Here is a 16,625-nt window from a genome sequence, read left to right as displayed (position 1 = left end):
GTTCAATCAACTGAACGCTGTGGAGTTCACAGAAATTCTAAGGACAGAAACCATTTCTGGGGTGAGTAGCCCATATTTCACAAAGCAAGCCCGATTTTCTCCGTTGCTTATGTATAACTCGCAAGCCTACGCTAGCTCCTCAGTCTTTCGAGTTGAAGTAATAGTGAACTCAAACGTTTATACAACCGCAGAATTTACACTTGCACAATTGCTTTGGGATCGAGTTTTCGAAACGTCCATGGACCCATACGTTTCGACAATGTTCGGAAAGAGTGACCCCGGAGGAGGGCTGATTTCGGTTAACATCGTGATGGGTAGGTCCATGGAGTATCCTGTGACAACGCAAACGGTTGCGTTCTCTGTTCGAGCGCACAGCAGTTTATGGAAGAGGGTCATGGAATCGAGCATCATATTGGCAGTTTCAAGAACTGCGCAAAAAGGACGATGGAGTAGAATCTTTACCTCGAAGCGTCTGCAGAGGCCAGCATGGACGAGCTCTTCTGCTGCTTTTCCTCGTTTTTGTCTTGACAGAAATGAATTGACTGCATTCAATCCTAGGAACCCGATCCGGATAGAGATCTATGGAGTTCGCTGGGGAAATCAAGTCCTTCTAGGATTTTTTCGATGCGTTTTTGAGGAGCTGCTATGTCGGGAAACCTTGGAGTGGCATCAAACGTCATGCTCTTACCTATACACGGAGATGAAGTTCAGCAAGCGTGAGGAATTTGCTGCATGTTCGGAAGTTGGTATCACCTTGGGGATTTTCAATCGCAGGAAAGAGATACTCACAGCACATCAAGCTTTGGGCGGGGCTGAGTCGGGTACATCGAGGATAGAAAACATGTCAGCGCGCTCAGGGATTGAAAAGGACGGAGCAAGGCTTTCTAGGAGATTTAGTGCGGTTTCTGGTTATTCGGACTCTGGACACAGCATTACAACGCCGTCGAACGAGGTTGTTTGCTTTGCGGATGATAGTTACAACGGCTACTGGGAGGAAGAGACAGATAGCTGTGACGAAAATGATGCATGAAGCTCCTAAGTTGAATAAAGAAGAGTGACTCATGCCAGTACCTCCCCTTCGGCAGGAGTGAGTTTAAGAGAAATAAAAAATAATGAGCGGTCGTTAGACCTCCAATGCATCATCCATGCCCGTGCCCTGTGCACATTTCTCGTCTGCGCTGTTGCTGTTGATACATTCGTCTGTTTTCAAAACCGTGGCTGAGGGGTGTGCGTTTCTCTCAGGTGTGAAGCTCTTTTGCATGAGAATGAAAGAGCACGGGACCAAGAGAGTCTCGCCGCCCTCTTCAATGAGCGGACCCGCATCGACGGAACCGCCAACTCTACGATAACCGCATCGATTATACCATTCGATAATATCCTGTCGCACATGTAACACATCAATGCACTGTATCCGTTGTGCAAAACAAGAAGGATGTTTAGTACGGTTGCTGCCCTTCGTTTGCCAATTGAGCGAAAAATACTTACCATTTTGGACACGCCCTTACTTGCGCAATAGGTCTCTGCGGCCTTCATAAGCCTCGACCCGACTCCCCTGCTCTGGAACTCTGGGAGGACGGCGAAGAGGCCGAGATAGCCCGCCGGCTCGGCCAAAGTCTTCCCCATTGTCTTGTACGTGATTCCCGTCCTGACGCATGCGATGACCTCCTCTCGCAGGCGGTGCTCAACGACGAGGATTTCAAACGTGCGTAGGGAGGCTTCGAGGGCTTCGGTGTGGATGCGCAGGCCCTTGACGAGCGCGCTTTCGTTGGTCCAGTTGTCCGGGCCCCGGTAACAGCGGTTGATGAGAGAGACGACGGCAGCCTTTTCGGCCGGGGCGTGCATGCGGATGGGGCGGATTTTGAAGGTGTCGTCGAAGGTGGCTTGATTGTATTGTGAGGGTATCGGCATAGTGAGTGTGTCGAGGGTGTCTTGAGTTGGTTGGAGAGTGTAACATTCGAAGAAGTAATGATAGGTTGGCGCAATTGTTATGGAATGGGGGAGAAGTCGGGAATGACTGAGATGTGCATTCTACTACTTGTAGATATTGGAGTAGGGCAGCAAGTGGGATGAGAGGACCAATGGTTCAAGGGGGATTGGCGTGAGATGCGGGCGAACAAACGCGATTGATGTCAACCGCATTTGTCATCATGAAGCGTGTAGCTGGTTGTCACTGCATTGTTTCTTGACGTCTATGGGATCAAATACGGGATATGGTTAATCGAACGATTACTGTACCCTTTGGCTGTAAGCCTAAGGGCAGAGCGTTCCTCATGTGAGGAATCTTCCTCAATCTGTGAACAGATTAGAGAAGCGAATACTGTACAGGGGGGGTCTCCCCAATAGTTCGCTTTACAATAGTGCACATGGCCAAAAGTGCACCCCTTTCAGGGATGTCACAACTCTTGCCACGTGTACACCTGTGCACGTGGAGCCATGCTGATGTAGATGCACACCGCTGTGCTGCGGTTGACGACCACGACCGGACACCCCGGTGGTCCACCGATGGCGACCACCGTGACCACTGACCTATCATCAACAAGCGCGCAAGAAGCGACGTCAAATGCTCATATCGGAGCATTTTGTGGCCGGTGGGCTGTGACCTGTGGATGGACCTTTATTAGTTCGCTGTCAGTAGTGCGTATCTACTAGTGGGGTACCCCCTAAGTTGAACATGATTAGAAAAATAAATGTAAAAACAAGAAGCAAGCGGCATCGGAGAAAATTTTTTGACTGTTTGGAAAACTGACAGTCTCCACGTACCTGCTTTTCTGATCTCAGGAGCCAAAAGGCTCATACATCGGCATGAACGGCGTCTTTCGGTCCGGGTATCGGAGAGGTTGCAACCACAGAAAAAGCACCCATTATTTGCACGGACATTTCACTGGCTGATGCATTTCGACATTGCAATTTTTAATTCTAATTGCTATTCGGGGACGGTGCAACCTCCTGTGCTGCCTTCTTGAAGATTGCGGCACGCCGAGCGGAAGTTCTCTTCTTCGCAATCTGGCGACGTACCAACAGAGACCTTGGATAAATGGTCGCATCCTTATAATGGTGCACACGGAAAGCAAGCGCTTTCTCCCGTAGCGTTAAGCGCTGTGCTCTAGTCCGCTCCACAGCCTCAGCTGCACGTTGCGCTACATCGGCCTCCCTCTCCTGCCTTACTGCCCCCCTAGCTCTTCCCATAGCGTCCTTACACCTTGCCAAATCCATTGCGACATCCGTTGTCAGGGTCAACCCAGCCGATGTGTCAACATAACCGCATTGTAGCACGCGCGGTTGTACGCCTAAACTATCCTTGTACACCAAGCGTTTCTTTTCTAGCATTTCCTTCATTTCCGAGACTGTCGCCAAAGATGTGTTATTGATAGAACACTGCGGACGGGGCACGTCGATGAGGGCACCAGCATTGAGTGGCCATATACCAGATTTCCTAAAAGCAGAGGTCACATGTGCTCGCGTGAACGCCTTGCCATATGCCTCTCGCATTACCTTCATATAGTCAAACACGTCGTAGCTCTTCCATTCTGTAGGGGAAGAAAGCTGTTCGACACAGCTGCGAATGTGTTCTTTAAATGGACCGAAAACCCCAACATCCAGAGGTTGGGTTGTGCCGCTTGTATGCGCAGGCAATGCGTATACCACAATCCCAGCTTGCTTCAGAGTATGTAGAACCCGGTACCCCATATGGCTTCGATAGCCATCCAAAATTAAAAGAACCTTCCTGCCATTTACTGTGAGGTCCTTGACATCATCCGCAAAATATTTTGCCCAGCGCAGGAAGTTTTTGCTGTCCACCCCAGCCACATCCTCTCTTGTGGTTATGACACTTCCTCGAGGAAGACAATCGGCAACCGTCTCCATGACAGGTGCCCCATTGAGCTCAACAGTGCGATACTTTAGAGATTTACCCTCGACAACAAATAAAGGGCGACCAACATCCCCATTGGCAAATATCACGGGCATGACTGTTATTCGTTTAACATTCCTAAACTCTGGTGATCTCTGAAGAGACTTCTGTCCTCGAGCACTGTAGGACTTTCTTCTATTCGACTGTGCACAATCTTTGCTTGGTGTCATACCACTTTCGTCTAGGTTGGCAATGCGCGAAGAGTCCAAGTTGTACACACGAATTAGCCGTTCCAATTCTGCAAAATGGGTCGTCAGATTTTCGGCATTGGTTGCTTTCCAGCGAGTCTCTTCCTCTGTAGAGGCCCTTCCGAATTTGATCTTTTCTCGGTGGCGCTTAGAAAAGAGTGATAGAAACTTTCGTCCAGGGCGCCCCTCAATAAAAGGTATTGTATTCTGGCGTTCGGCTGAAAACGAAGTCACCATCAATTGGACAGCATCTGCGACGTCTGTCCGTTTGAGGGGGAAGCCGCGGCGAGAGTACGAAAGAACAAGGTCAACAATGACTTGCTCGTCATCGGGGGATAGGTAGGTGCGTGCTTTTTTTGATTCACCTCTGTGTGCGAATCTGTACTGAAAAGTCGCCAAAGGGAGCCGGGCAAGTCGGGCAGCCTCGCGCCTAGTTGCGCCATTATCGATAGCAATGACGGCTCGGTTGAAGTAGTGCTCTTCTTTCCTCTCGCGACTGGTCTTCTTGGTCATGGTGTGGTGGCCGTGGTGTGAGGAGAAGCGGAATGAGCTCTAATGCCCCAATTTGCACCGAGGTTTAACCAAAGTTTGTTTTCCGATGGCAAAAAGGGCGCCAAGTCGGATTCTGCATGTCAAATTGCGCCATTTGCATTTTTGAACGATTTACGTCATTGTCACTGAACGTTTTTCACTCAAAAGTAGAGTCCTTTACCGGTAGAAGCTGAATCACAATAAAATTTGCAATAAAGTTTTTGTTCCAGTGATGGGTGCTCTGTTCAAGAAAGGGGGGCATGTACGGGTATACTGTAGCTGATGGTGTCGCTCAGAAGACAGATTGGGCTAGTCTCGTGAGACTGAGGGCCATTCCATTCATCGTGATTGGCAATCATGCAATCACGCAATCAGGCGATCACGACATTAATTTAACGTCGTTCTGCATCGTTCCTTTCTCCAACGTGTGCTACTTGTCGCTGTAAGCACGTTTCCACGGCTTTGCATGTGCATGTGTTAACACACTTCTTGCTTCATTCCATTTCACGTTTGGCACTCTGGAAAAACGAAGTTGCCGGCTGCAGTCAAACGGGTCTGACAGTGATTACCCACCATCGCAAAGGTTTCAAAGGAGGTAATGATGGCACGGCAAAGAGAGTAGATCCTGCTTTCTGGCTTTCCCACATGTGCAACCCTGGGTTGCACAAGCAGCGCGTTGATTATCATTTCGAAATGTACGAATATTTGAATGGGGTTTAAATCTTTTAGAATTGCAAGGAGCATTACAGGAAGTTGGAGCACAAGATTAATTTTAAGTCGATTGTTTATTTCTTTAATGAGCATGACCCTTTTTTAGGAAACGTAATATAAACAACCAACCACAAGGGAGCAGGCACCATTTATTGACGTGATTGCGTGATTGCGTGATTGCCAATCATGATGAATGGAATGGCCCTGAGTGTGATGTGCTCTTCGGTCACTGTTGCAAGTCACGATGTTACCGCCTGGTCGGTGCCAACGGGGGTTACAGAGAAGCGGCTCCTAGGGTGCTTGGTGCTCAGTGGCGAACCAGGCGGTGCCTAGCAGTTCATGCTTACGACAAACATATCGTTTACAACTCAGGAGAGAGAGAGAGAAGAAAAATTTGTGATGAACTGCGAGTTAGGAACGGCCCTGAGACCCGTTCCAGAGTCCGGGATGATTCAGATGCCTTTCTCTCTCAAAGATGGGCTACTACTTGTACCACATATCGTTCTGCACTTACTGTCAGTCTGTCCACTTTGTAATTGACTCAAACGCACGACCTTTCGCGTAAGTCTGAGCGTACAATATGCTCGGACACCCTGTCCTTACTCTGCTTGGGATACTTTGTCTCGACAGATGGCACGAGGGTGCACTATTGAGGGGTACCTACCGTATCTACAATGTACGGTCACCGAGCATCTCTCCCCAGAGTGACCGTAACTTTACCGTACAGCATTCGCTTCTCTAATCAAAAATTTCTGGCCAAGTGCTTAATTTTTATTGGGTACCTCCATTGCTCTAATTTGCAATAGATATTTACCCTGAAGGGTAAGTTACCAGAATAGAATCGCAGCGCAACTCTACCGCAGCCCACATCCGGTCAGTACCGCTGCTATACGGTACAGGGAGGGGTCGCGATATGGTGCCCTCTTTGTTAGTGCCAGCTCTGATATAGTGCTTCCCTTCTGCGGGTGGCACGAATTTGAATGCAAAAACGAAGGGTCTCCAGAGAGGCAGTTGGATGGACGTACTGCCCGAGAGCCGCTGCCGCCGCGGAAAGATATTATGCAGTTGCTAACTTGAATAGAGACTATGGCGGAAAAAGGCAGGGTTGATGATGCAATTAGACATCTGCAAAAGTGTAGGCTAGCATTTATGGCTGCGAAAAAGGAGGAATTCAATGCGACGGCTCGGCAGCTACTAATAGCAGAAATGCTTGATTAGACTTGAGTCTTTAGTGAAGATGCAAAGTGTGAGTGATGGCGTCCTGAGAGCGGTCTTTCTGAGCAGTGATGCTTGCTTGCATCACTGCTTTTTTGTTGCCACTTCCTTGCACAAGGACCCTTCCTTGCACAAGGAGGTGGCTGCAAAAAAGCCGAAAATCTCATTATCTTATAGTGCCTGGTTCGATATAGTGTCGTTTTCGGCCCACTGCCGCAGGGTAGCACTATATCGCGACCCCTCCGTATAGTACACGTTTTGCATTGAGCCTTCTATGGTATAGTATACGCCGTATACCATAGAAGGCTCAAGTACACGTGCGTAAAAATATTATACAGTACTGAACAGCGTACGAAAGGAGATGGAATCAACTACTGTAGTCCAAGAAGTACAGCCAATGAAAACCGGCTATGCCGATCATGTGTCGGCGGCGGCGTAACTGCACTGCCCGCTCGGCCTACTAGGATTACCACTGCAAGTGGTAGAGAAAAAGCAAGCCAGAACAGCAAAGACGGTGGAGCGATGGCAGGCACCCAGGATTATCAAGTGGGTGAGAAACGCGCAGCGGTGTCGGCCGAACCCGTCGTTAAGAAGCGTAAACGCTATGAAGAGAAGCCAGAGAAGGCCAACCGTCGCGATGAGCGCCGCGAGGTCATGGCACAGGCGAAAACGACCTGGGAGCAGCTGCGACCAAAAGCGACGAGTTCGGACAAATCTGTCAAGCTCGTCGCTGAGTTGTTGAAATTGCTCAGCGGACGCATTGTGGAATTTGTCTTCAGGCACGATGGTTCGCGCATCGTCCAGTGGATGCTCGCGGATGGGGACAATGCTCAGAAGACAAGCGTGATGAAGGAGCTTATTGAGGGCTCCAAGAAACCCGCCATGGAGGGAGAAATGCCCTTTTTTGTCAAACTCGCTTGCGATAGATACGGCCATCACTTGGCTTTCAAGATGTTGCGCGTAGGGGATAAGAAGGAAAAGTCACTTCTCTATGACAACTATTTGCGCGGTAATGTCGCCCAGTTGATACGAAATTCCTATGGCGCTGATGTCCTTGACTTTGCTTTCCAGACCGTGTTGAAGGCCAAGGAAAAGACGGAGCTTGTCCTTGAACTACTTTACATGAAGCAACGCAAACTCCTAGACACCTTTCGCACCACCATTTTGAAAGAAGCATCTGAAAAGACACAATCTTCTGTCAAGCCGCAACCACAACCCGCGTCCATATTTGCACACTCTCTTGACGTTGTCGGAGAAACTTTTGCAAGCGCCGTCGTCGATTCTGCAGGCACCATTCTCAGCCAGCTTTTGGATAAAGAAAAACTGCTGCGTTTTGAAATCATCCACGCGGCCCTCAAGGAGTACATGCTCGTCGTAATGGAGTCGTACCCGAAGGAGAAGGCTCAGGAAATGGCTGTGCTGCTAGGACCTGTGCTGGTTCACTTCGCACATAGTAAGCCTGGCATTTTCGTTGCGATCAACTGCGTTAAGATACTGGACGCCAAGCACAGAAAGAAAGTTGTTCGGGCTCTAAAGACACACATTCGAAAGCTCCTCGAGGATGAATATGGTCATCGCTTGATTTTGGCTCTCTTCGAGTGGGTGGATGACACGCGGCTAGTTGGGAAGACGGTATCGGCTGAAATTTTTTCGAGCTCGAGTATGGCGGCGGAGATGGCTGAGATCGAAATGGCATCCAAATCTAGTTCACGTGGCGGTAAGTCCAAGGCTGACAAAAAGGGGAAGCAACCGAAAGAAACAACAAAGATTTCGACAAAGGAAGTTGACATGGGGTATGTGAAAACCATGTGTCAGCACAAATACGCAAGGGTACCTGTGTTGAGTTTGTTCTTCGGAAGGGATACACGATATTTCAATCCTGACGTGTACGGTGTTGTATGGGGCGAGGTCGACACAGAAAAGTTTGGGCAGCTTTCAAAAAAGGATGTGAAGGTTCGAAGGGAAGAATTACGTGTGGTTTTTGAAGCTTCTATTTGTGATCTAATGAGGAAAGACCTGGTGAGTCTCCTTCAGAGTCGGTGGTCTGCTCCTATGGTTTTAGGTGCGCTCGTAAATAGCTCTACGAGTGGGGCGGTCAGCACGGGCCTGACGGAAGCGCTCAAGGATGAGAAAAATATGAAAATATTGACTGGGGATACCTGCGCTCGGAAAACGGTTGGGACTGTGTTTAAGATTGGTGGGAAGGGACTAGCGTGCCGTGTTCTGGATGAGTGCGGAATGTCAATCATTCGAAAATTTGTTAAGAGAGAGGGGTCGGCAGCCATCGCAAGGCACCTGGTGAATAGCGCTGAGCGAGATGATGCGAATCGTGCGCTCCACGCGGCAGGATGCTCCAATGATGGATGAGAGAGGGCAGAGTTAGTAGGACAGTGTTTCCGCGCTTTTGCCAAACGTGAGATAAAATAGGTGTTTCGGAGAGATGGACATTGTTTTAGATGCTGCGTTTGGGTCGTGTGAGGAGGGGGTGAATAGCGTCACTTGGCGCGATGAAAAAATTCTTTTTGAAGCATGGAATGGAATGTGTAGGATTGATGAATAAGGGAAAAGGCTATAGTAGTCAGCTTGACGATGCGAGAAGATAAATGGGTAGTGCCATGAGAAGGGCGATTAAGTAGTGCCCATACAAGTGTTTGGCACACTTCAGAGATGACAGCTGGAAGGTGAGAGGGGATGCCTTGGCGTGGAATGGGTGGCTTGGACTGAGACGGGGCTGCGCGTATTCGGTATGGACAAGGAAAAAGGGAAGAATGGGGGACGCGTTGCTTGTGAAAAAGCGTCTCGAGGGGGGCTGATTTGCCAAATTTTGTGACATACAAATATTAATGACCAGATGGGGAAATATTTCCTTTTCCAACGATTCGCCTTGCCCTCGCCGCCCACCCCTTTCGTTGGCATTTTTCATCACAGCGCCTGTGGATCAATGTGTGCATCGTCTCTTCCCGCGTCCCCACCAATCTCCTACTCCGACTGTTTCCTCTGCCTCGCCTCCCTCCACCTTTTCCTTACTCACCGCACACTTGCCGGATCTTGTCTCTAGCTCTCTTGCCCTTTCTTTTCATCCAACTTCCCTGTCTTCTCTCGTCTGTCTCGCAAACTCATTTTGCCAAGTCCTGACATTCCAAAACTGCGAATATGGTCGGCACTAAACCAAACGCCTATCTTACCGAAGAAGCCCGTCTCGAAGCTCAGCGCCGCATGCTAGCAGAGCGCTATGGCCTTCTTTCCGATGACTCGGACGACGGTGAGACCCCAATTGCAGGAGACCAAGACGACGACTACCCAGTCAACGGCATTACCAACGGAGACACAACTCACTCCGACGGTCAGGATGTAAACGGCGCCGACTCGGATCCAACACATGACTTATCCGCCTCTGGCGACGGTCCAGCACCGTCCGATGCCGCAACCTTGGGCGAAGGGTCGAGTATTCATGGAAGCGACTTTGCGATTGAAATGTCACAGGATGGCCTTAACAATGAACGCCTCAGCACCTCCCTCTCCGACCAAACCCTTTCCAACCAATCACTCGCCAGACCATCCCGCACAGAAGGTGATAGAGCTCCAGGGTGGCCTGGCGTCCACGTAGTTGTAGACGCACCGCAAGGGAAGAGAATTGCAGCAGACTTCCAATACAACCTTTCCTCAAACAAAGATGAAGTCTCGAAGAGAGACTTGCGCGTCAGTCAGATTGCAGTGTACAATTCCCAGTATCTCGACAAGCACGATCGCAAGATCGCAGTCAACGATCACATTATTACGTATGCTGTCGGCGGCCACATTCGCGCTATTCTCCGAAGCTCCACTGTTCGTGCACTGTTGAAGGGGCATCAATCTACTGTCGCTGATGTTGAATTTCTTTACGCTCAAGAGAAAGCAGTAGACCCGAACTCCGGCGGCGGTATCTCTATCCTCGGATCAGTAGCTGATGACGGCTCTGTCTATGTCTGGAAGCTTGTAAGAAGCTCCAAAAGCGATGAAGAAACCCTTGAAGTGGCCGATGCGATTCGGTTTGAACATCCAGACATTAACGATGGCCGCTGCTATCGAAGAATAGCTTTCCGACCAGGGCCAAACTCAATTATTGCCGAGAATGGGGTTGGAGTTGCAATGATTTTATTGGATGGAAGTTCTGCAGACGTGCGCGTCGTTGAACTCGTCAAGATGAACGACAAGATGATGGTTCGAGACAAGTTCTTGAAGTCACACAAAGAGCTAGATGGCATCAAAGACATTGAAGAACCTGCCCCAGTGGATTCTGCGGCCTGGCTGTCTGAAAGAGTGATCGTCACATCCCGAGGCGGCAAGGTTTTCCTGTGGAATGCAGACAGCACCCTTTCGTCATGCATTGCACGGTTGCCACGAGACAAAACTTCAAAAATCTCATCGATCTATTCCCTGAACCAAGATACTTTGTTGTTGGTTGTTGAGGGAGGGAGAGAGCTAGAAGTTTGGGTTGTAGCGGGCTTGGCAGCGAAGGAAGTTTCCATATCTATTGAACTGCGTCAATCCATTCGGCTTTTCGGAGATGACCTGACAGACCTGTATACCGTGGCATCTGTGGACCCACATGAGCAGCTTGTCATGCTCTCAAACGTGAAGGGACACTCATTTTTCGTTCTTCATTTCAACCTTGAGGCTCATGCGTTTGATGCGATCAGTGAAGTCCCCGTGAAGCAAGCCATTCTATCTCTCTGTATGACTCGAAACAAGCGCACTCCCTCTAATACGATAGGTGGACAGGTCTTGGATTCAGACCCTGTCGAGGAGCTCGGAGTGTGGTGCGTTCAACCACGTGGTATCCAATTAATTCATTTGCCCGTGAAGGACTGTGGTCCCAGGACTCTGGTTGAGCCAGAGGTTTATCCGAAGTCGATGCAAAGTTCGGTCATAAGAAAACCGGATAGAATGATTCCGAAATCAGAAGTGCCGACTGTGTTACAACCGTCCTCGTCCGTACCCCGAGACAATTATGGGGAAGGACTTCCACCAAGCCAAACTGTAACTCCTAGACGGGCAGCGAGCGCATCGTTCGAAAAAAGGTCTGCTCGTGGAGGGGGAACACAAAGCTCGGTGGACGGCGTGCGGCAACACTCTCGGAGTACGCCTCAAAGTCCCGTGGGCACACCACGGCTTCCTCAAGGAAGTGAAAGCACGAACAAGCCTGACTTGGGAAAACCGAGCCAACCACCCCCAATACCTTCAGTACCCCCTCAGCACATTCCAGAGCCGGTTGCACCAGTCGAACCAGTCGTGAATGCGAATGATATTGCGGATAGCATTTTAGAGGCCGCCAAGAAGACTCTAACGGCCTTCGACGAGGGGGCAGTGCAGAGAAACACTGCTGACAAGGCGAAAATGGATCGTCTTATTGAATCTGTAACAGAAACTGCGAAGACCAACCTCGAACGGTTTGTGTATTCTTCCATGAAAAAGATTTTGGCTGAAACGCTGATTCCCGGGATGTCCAAAATTATTGCCGACATGCGAGTGTCGATGAAGGAGAACGCGAAGAAGGACCACAAAGTGTCGATAGACTATTTTGATCAGGCTCTTGAGAAGTCAAGCATCAATTCATCGTTTACAAACGCTTGCCAAGAAATGGAGAGGCAAGTTGCGTCGTCAGTAACTCAGTCCATGGCTTCTAAGTATGATGCGATGGTCACACCAGTACTGAGCGGGGTGAGCGAGGCGACAGAGGACTTAACAGCAAGCGTACTGCTGCTGCGGAAGCAAATAGGGGAAATGCAATCCGGGGGAGCACAAGGAGTGACGGAGATCGGAATTGAGGAGATTAAGAAGACGATCGAAGAAGAAATTCAACGAGGGAACATTGATGGCGCCTTCCAAACGGCACTAGATAAGGCAGATCTGGCACTTGTAACATGGCTTTGCAAGAAGTTTGAAGTAGGAAGTTTCTTCGAGACACACACACTGTCACAGGATACACAGATCTCGTTGGCGCAACAGCTTGGGCACGGTCTGTTGGACGGAGAAGTAGAATTGAAGGTAGAGTGGCTTCGAGAGTTGATGCTGGTATTAGAACCAGAAGCTGAGGAGTTCGATGCTATCGTGGTAGAGACGCTCAAGCAACTGACCGAAAACGTGAACCAACTTCGCCGAGACAAGGCGACTCTGGGCCAGCACGATGGACTAGAGAAGAACCTGAAAACTTTAAGCAGGCTGATTGCATCACAGATCCCCGGCAACTAGGGCGGACTACATATGGAGATAGATACAAGTGTATTTAGCTTTCGATTCTCTGTTGTTTATGAGGGCCGTGGCCGTTTGTTCAAAATAAAAACCCGAGACAAGAATTGAATGTACGAAAGAAGAGATGTGACGTAGCGAAGTACTATTAGAGCTTTCAAAGACGCAGTGTTAGGCGAGACGACTTAGAACTTCCACCACGGTTCGCCGCCAGTACGGAAGTCCTCCTCTTTCCAGCTCTTGAGGACGACATTGCCGGCTTCGTCCTCTTCGACACGTTCCAAGGCCAGCGGCAACGGGGCGGGCCCGCGAACGACAGCGCCCGTGGGCGCGTACTGGGAGCCATGGCAAGGGCACATGAACTTATTCTCGGCCTTGTTCCACGGGACGACGCAACCCAGATGCGTGCACACAGCGTTGAGGGCATAATACTCAATATCGGACTTATCCTCCGTGACGATGAGATAGGTGGCATCTCCGCGAAGGCCCTGGACGAGTTCGCGCGAACCTCCATTGTGCGAGTCGAGGTAAGCCTTCTTCTGGATGTTGGTGCCGAGAGCGTCCTTTGCGATGACACCTCCGTCGCCGCCGCCGCTCGACTGGGGCACGAAGAAGAAGGCAAAGGGGCCGAGGATGCCGAGCGCCACGGCCGAGGTGGAGCCGAAGAGCAGAAGGTTCATGGTGTTACGCTTGGCCATGTCCGGGACCATCTCGTCGGCGCCCGCGGCGGCCATGCGCACGGCATTCCTTGACGGGCGCGCGGCCTGCGTCAGGCGCGCGGTCGGGGCCAGCGGGGACACGGCGGAGCCCGCGAATTGGCCGCGTGCGAGGACGGGGGCGCAGTCGACGAAGGCCATGGTGTGCAGATTGGGGTGCAGGTTGGGGTGAGCGCTGGGCGGGAGGGTGGGAGGCGTTTCAAGAGGGAGGAGGGCGGGGGCGAAGGGGAAATGGTGCAAGAGGCGCGCAGGGCGGGAGGGCAGGGGGGGCTTCGGAGGAGGGATGAGGGGATTAGTGGCATCGGAGGAGCTGGATATGAGAAGGGGTATGTGCGAGGCTGAGAACGGCCACACGTGGGCTACGCGGTGGATCTTTTGGACCATTTGATCTCCCATGAGCACGACGAGATGCTCCGCCTGTAAGGAGCCGGTATGCTAATGCCACGTGTGCATGCAGTTGCCACGTGTTGTACGTGGGCATCCGTGCCATTGGGTGATCACTATCTCCCCTCCCAGATACTGGACACCTGTCCCTTTTTCTTGGACACGTGTACGTTATGTCAACATCTCAAACCTTCGTTTCCCCGGCTTGTCAACTTCCCGGCTTGTCAACTTCCCTGCTCCTCATCTTCTCGAGCATCTTCTCTTCGACACCTGTTCGACACCTGCCAGACATGGTCGTCCCCCAATTACGTGGCCCCGCACGCCCGTCCTACCCTGTTCCTCATCTCCTCGGGGACAGCCCCTCACCCTCACCTCTTCGACACCTCTTCGACATGGTCGTCCTGCAATTGCGTGGCCCCGCACGCCCGTCCTGCCTCCCCTTTCCCTCCCTTCCACCTGCTCCGATGCCTTGACAGACCCCGCCCCATCCTTCGCAACCATGGTCCTTTCCATCCGCCGTTCTCTCTCGCGCCATCCATACTCGGCTCTCGCGCCCCGCCCACCCTTCACCCGCGCCTACGTGCGCAAGCGCGCCTTCCTCGTCACCCACTTTCCCAAGCTCGTGGCCCTCCTCCTCCTCCTCTACTTCCTCATCCGCCACCACCGCCGCCAGGCCCTGCGTTCGCCCCGCCGCCGCCCCGCCCTCCGCGCTCCCCCCCCCACGCCCGCCCTCAACCTCTCCCTCTCCGTCGGCGTGCGCAGGCCTGGCGTCTCGCTGGTCGCCGCCTGCCAAAACCACCATGAAGCCCTGCGGTACACCATCCCATCCTGGCGCCGCGTCCGCGCACTGGACGAGATTGTCCTCATCGACTGGTCGTCCACTCCACCGCTCCGCTTTCTCGTCGACGAGCTTGACCGCTTCTTGCACACCGATACCCCGTTGAGCGTCATCCATGTGGCCGGCGAGTACAAATGGGAGCCGGCTCGCGCTTTCAATTTGGGCTTTCGTGTCGCCCAGTTCGCAAGCATTTTGAGGGTCGAGTGTGACCATAAGGTCCGCCATGATTTTATTGCAGCACACAAACTTGAGACAAAGGCTATGTACGCCGGCAATTCGAGGCTGATTAGGGCCAACGAGGATGAGGACCTGGCTGGCACTCTGTTTATTGGCAAGAAGGATTTATTAGAGGTAGGGGGGTACGATGAGCGACTCCAGGATTACGGCGGGGAGCAGAAAGACTTGTTGGAGAGGCTTGACAAGAATCGCATGAGGAGGTTGAATATCGATTACAGCACTTTGCTGCACAATCACTATGATGGTGAGGCGGAGCGGGGCTTGACATCGAGGCAGGTTGAAAATTTGGTCGAGGAGGCGGTAAACCTGGAGCTAAGGGAGAAAGTCCCAATGTGGAATAGCTTAGAGGCCTGGAGGTCGTTCTCGTTCATCCCAGAGTCGATGTTGGAACCCAATGCGTCTGTGCCGTCCCGCATTCATGCCAACGTGCAGTATAGAGATATTGTCGGTAGGTCGCAAGTCCCATCGATTCGCGACGTGCTGATGGACAGTGCCGTGGATACTACCAAAGGCAAGGTACTGTCAAGAATGCTGCACGAGTGGTTCGATATGCCGTCCGACTTTACTGACCTGTTGGACGGCTCGGACAAGGATCGAATTCTCTACGCGCTTTTAGAAAAGAGGCAGACGGCCAGCAGATTTACTACGCCGAGAGTTTTGGTCATGCATTGTGTTGGGGGTTTAATTCCGAGGTTGTTCGCCTTGGCGTCGGGTCTGGCCATCGCTAACCATACAGACAGGTTACCGATCGTTGTTTGGGAAAAAGAGGCGCCGCTGGTCACGGCTCTGTTTCAAGAGCTGTTTGAGGTACAGGAGCATTTCATGGTCGCAGGCATTTACACCAAGCAGTTCTTTGAAAAGTACACGGAAGATCAAAAATCGGGGGAAGAGATGAGGTCGATGCAAGTGTATGATTTGGCTGGACAGCAGGAAGCGAGTTCAAAACTCATCCACACCAGCAGCGGCACACACATTTTTATCAGGGCTTCAAAGGCGGTAGGGGCCGATGTCGTACGTTACACCTCGCCCATGTCCATCAGGGAACAGTTTCAGATGCTGGCTTTGGAAGAATCTGTGCAATCGCGCCTGCGAGACTTGGCCGATAAGGGCATTTCAGAACGTCTGGGTATCTATGTTGGTGAGTCGGAACCATACGAGAATTCGGACATCACGGATTTGGGCACTATCATGAAGGAGAAGGTGGAAGCTGTGAGGCCGGGGGCTCTTCCCCCGGCTTACATCGTTTCAGACCTACCAACGTTTGAAAGGATAAGACCCGTGTTTGGAAGTATCATACACAATCTGCCGTTGTCAATGGATTGCACAGCAGAGGATATTGACTGCTCCAGGACTGAGCTGGTAAGGCTCTTCGCCTTGACAAAAACGAGAGAGTTTATTAGCATACAAGAGGCACAAGAGGACGACCTGAGCGAATTGGTGATGCTCCTTCGAGGCCATTCGACTGATTGGTGAGCCCTCCGACTCTTTTGGCATATGATTGCATTAAGCACCAGGCCATCCCGTAAACTGCTGTTGTCGCGATAATTAATGAGCTTTTTAAGCACCTTTATTTTATGAGACCGAGCCAGCGAGGGATTCCGCATGTTTCGTCGAAAAAAGGTGAACCTATCTACGGGTTGTAGCAGCTGTGGGGTCTGGTGGAATCG

General features: G+C 51.2%; 5 protein-coding genes; 3 read left to right on the top strand and 2 right to left on the bottom strand.

Moving 5' to 3' along the window:
• Positions 1–1,022: 1,022 nt before the first annotated feature.
• Positions 1,023–1,954, bottom strand: CHC_T00007957001 (hypothetical protein). XM_005712274.1 is given in 2 exon segments: positions 1,023–1,696; positions 1,697–1,954. 1 exon segment carries the CDS (start codon positions 1,952–1,954, stop codon positions 1,697–1,699), a length of 258 nt encoding a protein of 85 aa, XP_005712331.1. The 3' UTR covers positions 1,023–1,696.
• Positions 1,955–7,077: 5,123 nt separating this feature from the next.
• On the top strand, positions 7,078–9,192 carry CHC_T00007956001 (hypothetical protein). XM_005712273.1 is given in 2 exon segments: positions 7,078–8,922; positions 8,923–9,192. 1 exon segment carries the CDS (start codon positions 7,078–7,080, stop codon positions 8,920–8,922), a length of 1,845 nt encoding a protein of 614 aa, XP_005712330.1. The 3' UTR covers positions 8,923–9,192.
• Positions 9,193–9,708: 516 nt separating this feature from the next.
• On the top strand, positions 9,709–12,786 carry CHC_T00007955001 (hypothetical protein). The gene has a single exon (XM_005712272.1). It carries the CDS (start codon positions 9,709–9,711, stop codon positions 12,784–12,786), a length of 3,078 nt encoding a protein of 1,025 aa, XP_005712329.1.
• Positions 12,787–12,819: 33 nt separating this feature from the next.
• Positions 12,820–13,883, bottom strand: CHC_T00007954001 (hypothetical protein). XM_005712271.1 is given in 2 exon segments: positions 12,820–12,968; positions 12,969–13,883. The coding sequence occupies 1 exon segment, from the start codon at positions 13,881–13,883 to the stop codon at positions 12,969–12,971; it is 915 nt and encodes a 304-aa protein (XP_005712328.1). The 3' UTR covers positions 12,820–12,968.
• Positions 13,884–14,982: 1,099 nt separating this feature from the next.
• On the top strand, positions 14,983–16,431 carry CHC_T00007953001 (hypothetical protein). Its single transcript, XM_005712270.1, has one exon. It carries the CDS (start codon positions 14,983–14,985, stop codon positions 16,429–16,431), a length of 1,449 nt encoding a protein of 482 aa, XP_005712327.1.
• Positions 16,432–16,625: the final 194 nt, after the last annotated feature.

The sequence above is a fragment of the Chondrus crispus genome, genomic scaffold (genome assembly GCF_000350225.1).
Source record: "Chondrus crispus Stackhouse genomic scaffold, scaffold_9, whole genome shotgun sequence".
In the NCBI taxonomy this organism is placed as follows: domain Eukaryota; phylum Rhodophyta; class Florideophyceae; order Gigartinales; family Gigartinaceae; genus Chondrus; species Chondrus crispus.
This window is presented reverse-complemented; position numbering and strand designations above follow the sequence as displayed.